This window comes from Xyrauchen texanus, chromosome 19, assembly GCF_025860055.1.
Source record: "Xyrauchen texanus isolate HMW12.3.18 chromosome 19, RBS_HiC_50CHRs, whole genome shotgun sequence".
Classification (NCBI taxonomy): Eukaryota; Metazoa; Chordata; class Actinopteri; order Cypriniformes; family Catostomidae; genus Xyrauchen; species Xyrauchen texanus.
The window spans coordinates 42,430,861-42,440,860 of NC_068294.1; the positions used below are offsets into that span (position 1 = coordinate 42,430,861).

The 10,000-nt window shown below is 37.5% G+C and overlaps 1 protein-coding gene across 1 annotated transcript in view; it reads left to right on the forward strand.

Annotated features, from left to right (window-relative positions):
• The window catches only part of LOC127659710 (dedicator of cytokinesis protein 2), a 152,645-nt gene that overhangs the window by 4,584 nt on the left and 138,061 nt on the right, over positions 1-10,000 (forward strand). Inside the window, 8 exon segments of the mRNA XM_052149655.1 lie at positions 3,474-3,570; positions 3,840-3,991; positions 4,083-4,218; positions 6,643-6,800; positions 7,042-7,123; positions 7,965-8,100; positions 8,325-8,400; positions 9,279-9,355. Coding sequence (XP_052005615.1) covers positions 3,474-3,570; positions 3,840-3,991; positions 4,083-4,218; positions 6,643-6,800; positions 7,042-7,123; positions 7,965-8,100; positions 8,325-8,400; positions 9,279-9,355 — 914 coding nt within the window.

Genomic DNA, 10,000 nt, shown 5'->3' on the forward strand with positions numbered 1-10,000 from the left:
TCTAGACATCTATTTTTTTAGACATGTGGAAATATAGATGTCTTTCAAGATATTTAGATGTTTAGATAGAAAAATAGATAAAAACATTAAAACATTTAGACCTCTATCTTGACATTAAAACATCTCTCTTGACATATTGATTTCTAGCTAGACATTTAGACATATATCTTTTCTAGACATTTAGACGTCTATCTTTTCTAGACATCCATCTAGACATTTAGACATCTATCTTATCTAGAAATATATCTAGACATCTATTTTTTTAGACATTATCTGGAAATGTAGATGTCTTTCAAGACATTTAGATGTCTAGATAGAAAATTATACATCCATATTTTCTACACATTAATCAAGAAAGTTAGACATCTCTCTTGACAATAAAACATATCTCTTGACATATTGATGTCTAGCTAGACATTTATACATCTATTTTTTCTAGACATTTATCTAGACATTTAGACATCTATCTTTTCTAGACATTTATCTAGACATTTAGACATCTATCTTTTCTAGACATTTATCTAGACATTTAGATATCTATCTTTTCTAGACATTTAGACATCTCTCTTTTCTAGACATTTACCAAGAATTAGACCTCTATCAAGACATCTATCTTGACATATTGATGTATAGCTAGACATTTAGACATCTATCTTATCTAGACATCTATTTTTTTAGACATTATCTGGAAATGTAGATGTCTTTCAAGACATTTAGATGTCTAGATGGAAAATTATACATCCATAATTTCTACACATTTATCAAGATATTTAGACCTCTATCTTTTCTAGACATTTATCAAGACAGTTAGACATCTATCTAGACATTTAGGAATCTATCTAGATATCTATCTTATCTAGAAATCTAGATATGTACCTTATTTAGACATCTATATAGACATTAAGGCATCTGTATAGACATATCTAGACATTTAGACATCTATCTTATCTAGATATCTATTTTTTTAGACATTATCTGGAAATGTAGATGTCTTTCAAATCATAGAGACATTTTGAGACATTTATCTAGACATTTAGACGTCTATCTTTTCTAGACATTTATCTAGACATTTAGACATATATCTTTTCTAGACATTTATCTAGACATTTAGACATCTCTCTTTTCTAGACATTTACCAAGAATTAGACCTCTATCTAGACATCTATCTTGACATATTGATGTCTATCTAGACATTTAGACATCTATCTTATCTAGAAATCTATTTTTTAGACATTATCTGGAAATGTAGATGTCTTTCAAGACTATTATGTCTAGATGTCCAGATAGAAAATTATACATCCATATTTTCTACACATTTATCAAGATATTTAGACCTCTATCTTTTCTAGACATTTATCAAGACATTTAGACATCTATCTTGACATTAAAACATATCTCTTGACATATTGATGTCTAGCTAGACATTTAGACATCTATCTTTTCTTAGACATTTAGCTAGACATTTAGACATCTATCTTTTCTAGACATCTATCTAGACATTTAGACATCTATCTTATCTAGACATCTATTTTTTTAGACATTATCTGGAAATGTAGAAGTCTTTCAAGACATTTAGATGTCTAGATAGAAAATTATACATACATATTTTCTACACATTTATCAAGATATTTAGACCTCTATCTTTTCTAGACATTTATCAAGACATTTAGACATCTCTCTTAACATTAAAACATATCTCTTGACATATTGATGTCTAGCTAGACATTTATACATCTATCTTTTCTAGACATTTAGCTAGACATTTAGACATCTATCTTTTCTAGACATTTAGCTAGACATTTAGACATCTATCTTTTCTAAACATTTATACATCTATCTTTCTAGACATTTATCTAGACATTTATCTAGACATTTAGACATCTATCTTTTCTAGACATTTAGACATCTCTCTTTTCTAGAAATTTACCAAGAATTAGACCTCTATCTAGACATCTGTCTTGACATATTGATGTCTATCTAGACATTTAGACATCTATCTTATCTAGACATCTATCTAGACATTTATCTAGACATTTAGACATCTATCTTTTCTAGACATTTAGACATCTCTCTTTTCTAGACATTTACCAAGAATTAGACCTCTATCTAGACATCTGTCTTGACATATTGATGTCTATCTAGACATTTAGACATCTATCTTATCTAGACATCTATTTTTTAGACATTATCTGGAAATGTAGAAGTCTTTCAAGACATTTAGATGTCTAGATAGAAAATTATACATACATATTTTCTACACATTTATCAAGATATTTAGACCTCTATCTTTTCTAGACATTTATCAAGACATTTAGACATCTCTCTTAACATTAAAACCTATCTCTTGACATATTGATGTCTAGCTAGACATTTATACATCTATCTTTTCTAGACATTTAGCTAGACATTTAGACATCTATCTTTTCTAAACATTTATACATCTATCTTTCTAGACATTTATCTAGACATTTATCTAGACATTTATACATCTATCTTTTCTAGACATTTAGCTAGACATTTAGACATCTATCTTTTCTAAACATTTATACATCTATCTTTCTAGACATTTATCTAGACATTTATCTAGACATTTAGACATCTATCTTTTCTAGACATTTAGACATCTCTCTTTTCTAGACATTTACCAAGAATTAGACCTCTATCTAGACATCTGTCTTGACATATTGATATCTATCTAGACATTTAGACATCTATCTTATCTAGACATCTATTTTTTAGACATTATCTGGAAATGTAGATGTCTTTCAAGACTATTATGTCTAGATGTCTAGATAGAAAATTATACATCCATATTTTCTACACATTTATCAAGATATTTAGACCTCTATTTTTCTAGACATTTATCAAGACCGTTAGACATCTATCTAGACATTAAGAGTTCTTTCTAGACATTTAGACATCTATCTAGACATTTAGGAATCTATCTAGATATCTATCTTATCTAGAAATCTAGATATGTACCTTATTTAGACATCTATATAGACATTAAGGCATCTATATAGACATATCTAGACATTTAGACATCTATCTTATCTAGATAACTATTTTTTTAGACATTATCTGGAAATGTAGATGTCTTTCAAGACATTTAGATGTCTAGATAGAAAATTATACATCCATATTTTCTACACATTATCAAGATATTTAGACCTTTATCTTTTCTAGACATTTATCTAGACATTTAGACCTCTATCTTTTCTAGACATTTAGACATCTCTCTTTTCTAGACATTTACCAAGAATTAGACCTCTATCTAGACATATTGATGTCTAGCTAGACATTTATACATCTATCTTTTCTAGACATCTATCTAGACATTAAGAGTTCTTTATAGACATTTAGACATCTTTCTACACAGCTATCTACCTTGACATCTATCTATCTAGAGTGTCTAGACATCCATCCATCCTTTTCTGTCTTCTCTCTCTCTCTCACTCACTCTCTCATTGTAGAGATGAAGAGATCATAACCTCTGTTGAGATGCCCCTGGTTAAGGAGGTCACCACCACATTGAGAGAATGGGGCAGCATCTGGAAACAACTCTTTATGGTAAGGATTTGAACTTTGGATATGTTAAAAATAACAAGCTACAGTACCATAATACACATAGTATTTTAGCAGTGAAAATATATCATTCTGTATATTCTGTTTGATAGAATACTAGTATGACCTACTTTGTACATTTGTCTAAAGCACACTTTACAACCAGAGCACACAGTGTGACATCCTATATTCCACAATACAGTGCTCTCGACGTGCCATTCAGGTTCTGTAAATCCTTAACATCTGACCAAACAGTGCTTGTCTTTCTACTTTAGCTGGCCAGTAAGAAGGAGCGTTTCAGTCAGGTCCAGAGGCTGATGTGGGATCTAATGGAGTGGCGCTCACAGCTTCTCTCTGGAACGTTGCCAAACGACGAGTTTAAGGAGCTCAAACAGAAAATCACGTCAAAGATCGACTACGGAAATAAGTAACTTTTTCACTTGTCTCCTCCATTTGTTTCCACGTCTGTTTCAAATGAACCAATGTCATCCGTGGTTTCTTTCTTTTTCTCTCTGTAGGATCTTGGAATTGGATGTGGTAGTTCGGGATTGCAATGGGAATATTCTAGACCCTGAACGAGCCAGTGTAATCAGTCTCTTCAGAGCACACGAGGATGCTACAGTGAAGATCACAGAACGAATAAAAGAGGAACAGGTTTTTATTTCACTTTCATTTAATGATTTGAATACTAACGCCGGGAATTAAACCACAGAGACTTTCTCACATGTTCTAGAGTGCATTCGAGAGCAGGAGATGGTCATTTTAATTAAGCAAAACAGTGTAAATGCTCAGCATGACTGAACAAACTAATGTAATTAGCTCCCGGGACTCTCCCGTTCCTCAGTGGAATTCTGCTCCATTTCTGAACTCATAATACATGTAGAGAAAATATTCATTAATATTTAGCTTAAGTGAGGTGGATCAAACTTAACACAACTTCATTGGGCTAATTAGTAGTATTTGCTAAGGCAAGAATCACTATTAAAATTGCTTATAGTTAGAGTTAGGGATTTGAACTGACATAATCCTTAATATGAATGATACCTCAAAATGTAGTCTGTAGAGATCAGAATATCATAAAGACATGTAGTGGACTCTTTTGACTCGGACCAGAAAGCAACCGCCCATAACACCCTAGCAGATGCATTTCAACAGAATATAACTGTTATATAAACCACTAATACTAAAGTTGAAACCTTTGGTTTGGCACTATGTATGGGCAGTTTCATTCTCATAGGGCTCATTGCAGTACCATAATTGACCACAGATTTCCATTGGTAAAACTGAGGGGCGCTGTTGAGTTCAGCAGACTCTGTACCACATGCTTGAATGTCTACGTATATCAAACAGTGGGTAACGGAGCTTTCAGTTACTTTACGACTTATACTAGGCCTGCTTTTAAATACACACGTCAGCATTTTTAACATATGTACAGGCAAACAAATTACATTATTATATACATATACTTATATGGTATGGATCTATGTTTTCAAGTGGATGAATGTTTAGGCGGGACTCTGCCCTACATGCCCATGTTGACAAGCCGCACCTGAACCATGCAGAACATCTTAGCAACTACAAAGCAATGCCCTGGCAACCACTTAGAACACTCTAGAAACCATGTAGAAACACGCTTAAAAAAACATTTACAAAACTTTAGCAAATGTTAGCAACATTAGCCCTGGCTAGGGCTGCATGATTTGGACAAAAACATATATTGACATTATTTTGAAACATTGTGAGTTTAACTGAAATATAATATATAATATAATATACATAAAGAATAGCTACACGCTAAAAAACACCAACAACACTTTAGCAACTGCATAACAATGCCCAGGCAACAACCTAGAACACTCTATTAACCACATAGCAACATGCTAAACACCACTTAAAACACTTTATTAACTGCAAAGTGACACCTTGGCAACCACCAAATCATCCTAGCAATGATCTGGCAACCCCTCAGAACACCTCAGCAATAGCAAAACGCTAAAAAACACTTTCAACTTTAACTACTGCATAGCAACACCCTGGCAACCATTCAGAACACCACTGCAACAGCATAGCAACAGACTAAAAATGACTTACAACACTTTAACAACTCCATAGCAACACCCTGATGATCACCCAGAACAGCTTAGCAACTGCATAGCAACAGACTAAAAACCACCAAGAGCAGCCTAACAACCACGTAGCAATGCCCTTGCAACCACCTGGAACATCCTAGCAATAACATAACAAGATGCTAAAAACTACTAAGAGCTTGCAAGCAATCACATAGCAAAGCAAAGCCCTGGCAACCAGCAAGAACATCCTAGCAACTGCATAACAAGATGCAAAAAAACACTAAGAACACCCTAACAATCACATAGCAACCACTCAGAGTACCTCAGCAATAGCAACACGCTAAAATCCGCTTTCAACACTTTAGCTACTGCATAGCAACACAATGGCAATCATTCAGAACACCCTAGCAACTGCATAGCAACATGTAAAAAACCACTTACAACACTTTAGCAGCTGAGTAGCAATGCCATAGCAACAACCTAGAACACACTAGCAACTGCATAGCAACACTTAAAATGCATTAACAATTGCATAGCAACACCCTGGTGATCACCCAGAACACCAACTGCATAGCAACAGACTGAAACCCACTAAGAGCACCCTAACAACCACATTGCAATGCCCTTGCAACCACACAAAACAGCCAAGCAATCATATAAAAAAATGCTAAAAACCACTAAGAGCACCCTAGTAACCACATAACAATGTCCTTACAACCACCCAGAACACCCTAGCAACTGCATAGCAACACGTTAAAAACCACTTACAACACTTTAGCAACTGCAGAGTAATGTCCTGGCAATCACCCAGAACACCCTAGTAACTGCATAGCAACATGCTATAAACCACTCAGAACATTTTAGTAACTGCATAGCAATGCCTTGGCAACCACCCACAACACCCTAACATTGTGAGTTTTGCATGGGTAAATGCCACTCAAATTTAGTTTTAAAAATGTAAAAATATACTTAATAATAATTCCTGTCTCTCCTCTTCTGCTCTGTGCAGTCCAATGTTCAAATGGACCATTCCGGAGTATCCGCTCGGATCCAGTCTTCCCCGACGCACAGTCTCTATGTTTTTGTGCGGAATTTCGTGTGTCGTATCGGAGAGGATTCTGAACTCTTTATGTCTCTGTATGACCCCATCAAACAGACTAATATCAGGTAGAACATCATAAAAAAACGTGCTATTCCAGATTTTATTCTTCGATTAAATACAATGAGATGTTTCGTAGAACATAAGCTTCAGTCACCATTCACTTCCATTGCATCTTTTTCCACACAATACAAGTGAATGGTGACTGAGACTGAATATTCTGTCTAGCATCTCTTTTGAGAGTGAGTAAATGATGACAGGATTTTCATTTTTGAGTTAACTAACCCTTTAATCTCTCTTTCATTGCAGTGAGAATTATTTGGTGCGATGGGGTGATAAAGGTTTGCCGAAAGACATTGAAATGCTCAACAGTCTGAAGGTGGTTTTTACAGTAAGTCGATATTTAGAGGAGTTCTCTCTTATTTAATTTGATGTCTGAGTGACTCGTGACTTAAAAAAAAAAGCTTGTTATAAAGTCATCTGGATGGTTTTTGGTTGCGTTTGATGCCTTTAAAATTAATTTTGCTCCACGCTTTCGAAAGAAGAATTATTTAATTTAGCTTCTTTCTCTCTCTCTCTCTCTCTCTCCCATCTCTCTTTCTCTCTCTACCTCTACCTCTCTCGTTCTCTCTCTCTCTCTCTCTACCTCTCTCTCCCATCTCTCTTTCTCTCTCTACCTCTCTCGTTCTCTCTCTCTCTACCTCTCTCATTCTCTCTCTCTCTACATCTCTCGTTCTCTCTCTCTCTACCTCTCTCGTTCTCTCTCTCTCTCTCTACCTCTCTCTCCCATCTCTTGTTCTCTCTCTCTCTCTCTACCTCTCTCTCCCATCTCTCTTTCTCTCTCTACCTCTCTCGTTCTCTCTCTCTACCTCTCTCGTTCTCTCTCTCTCTCTCTACCTCTCTCCCATCTCTTGTTCTCTCTCTCTCTCTCTACCTCTCTTTCTCTCTCTAACTCTCTCTCTCTACCTCTCTCTCTCTCTCTCTCCCATCTCTCTTTCTCTCTTTACCTCTCTCGTTCTCTCTCTACCTCTCTCTTTCTCTCCCATCTCTCTTTCTCTCTTTACCTCTCTCGTTCTCTCTCTCTCTACCTCTCTCGTTCACTCTCTACCTCTCTCTTTCTCTCTCTCCCATCTCTCTTTCTCTCTCTTTCTCTCTCTCTCTCTCTCTCTCTCTCTCTCTCTCTCTACCTCTCTCTCCCATCTCTCCCTCTCTCTCTCTCTCTCTCTCTGTAGGATCTAGGGAATAAAGACTTGAATAGAGAGAAAATCTATCTGATCTGTCAGATTGTACGTGTTGGCCGGATGGATCTGAAAGATGCTAATCATAAGAAATGGACGGGGGGTTTGAGAAGACCATTTGGTGTCGCAGGTAACACAATGACTGTGCCATTTTAAATTCTGGAATATGTCATGATGAACTTTACTATACATTAGTAAGTCAGCTATACCTTTACAACATAGAGTAGCCATCATAGTTTGCCTCAACATGTCTCGTGTTGGACACTCACGCTTTCTGATTGGCTGTAAGGTGCATTGCATCATTAGCTGAGCTCTCTGTGATTGGTCTGATTGTATTTCTGTGCTTACTGGCAGTGATGGACATCAGTGACATCATAAAAGGAAAGATGGAATGTGACGAAGAGAAGCAATATTTCATTCCGTTTCATCCGTAAGTCTTGTCTCTTTCCCGTACCTGTCCTCCTCTGTATCTTAAAGAGACAGTTCCCCTAAAATAAAAATTATGTTATTATACTCACCCTCATGTTGTTCTAAACCCATGATTTTCTTTCATCCGTAGAACACAAAAGGAGATGTTTCGTTGAATATCCTGGCCGCTCTTTTTCATATAAGATAGTTAATAATACTTATATGATACTTTTATGTCCCTTTTGGAGCTCCACACTGTCCGTCCCAATTCACTTTCATCATTTGGAAAAGAGTGGCCAGGATATTCTACTAAACGTCTCCCTTTGTGTTATTAATAAAACGTATTAGAAAGTTGCCCCAAGTGAAGGAGTTCAAGTACCTCTGGGTCTTGTTCACGAGGGGACAATGGAGCGGGAGGTTGGCCGGAGAATCGGGGCAGCGGGGGCGGTATTGCACTCGCTCTATCGCACCGTTGGCACGAAAAGAGAGCTGAGCCGGAAGGGAAAGCTCTCGATCTACCGGTCAATTTTTGATCCGACCCTCACCTATGGTCATGAAGGTTGGGTCATGACCGAAAGAACTAGGTCACGAGTACAAGTGGCCGAAATGGGCTTCCTCAGAAGGGTGGCGGGCTTCTCCCTTAGAGATAGGGTGAGGAGCTCAGTCATCCGTGAGGAGCTCGGAGTAGAGCGTCGAAAGGAGTCAGTTGAGGTGGTTTGGGCATCTGTGGCTCGGGATAGGAAAGTTTGGGGCCCCCTGCTGGAGCTGCAGCCCCCGCGACCTGACTTCGGATAAGCGGTTGAAGATGGATGGATGATGGTATTAGAAAGTGTTCACAGATTTTTTGTTTCTGTTTGCATGTGTGTGTGTGTGTGTGTGTGTGTGTGTGTGTGTGTGTAGGGTCGTAGCTGAACATGATTTCTTACACACTCTCTTGAACAAGGTGACAACATCTCGAGGAGACAGCGGAGGTCAAGGTACCGCTCATTCCTGAATGACACCACAGCATCACTGCTCCCTTTGATAATGTTTAATCCTCAACTGTCCAATAATAGTACATGATCAGTGTTAGTATACTAGTATGTCATCAGCTGTCTGTCCACATATACAAGAAAGTTTCAGTCGAACTAAAGTCTTTGGGTCATTCAGTGAAATCGGTGCCTTTTCCATTTTAAAATGGTGATTTGTAAAGTAACATTTTTGGTCAGTTTTAAACATTCTGTTAGACAAAGACTGTCTTGAAGTGTTCATTTTCACTGTGCAATCTTTTTAAAGATATTTAAGGTATAGCTATGCCTTATGTCATGGCCAGGCCACGCCTTCCTCCTCGTCACATACCCCCAATGGCCGACCCCCTTCCTGGAGGCGAGCAGGACAGCCAGAGAGAGAGAGAGGGGAGAGAGAGCGAAAAAAAAAAAAACCTCAGGTTCCCTGCCATTCGGTTCTCAGCCAGCTGTGCAGCGATCCTCCGCGATGTCGGGCGATGGCACCGGACTTCACCTCCTGGCGGATGGCTGCGGGCTCCTCCGCCTCCTGCCCATTGGCAGCTGGTCACTCCGCCACCTGCCGGACGGCAGTGGCTCTTCGGCCTCCTGGCGATCCACTCCAGTACCACCGGATCA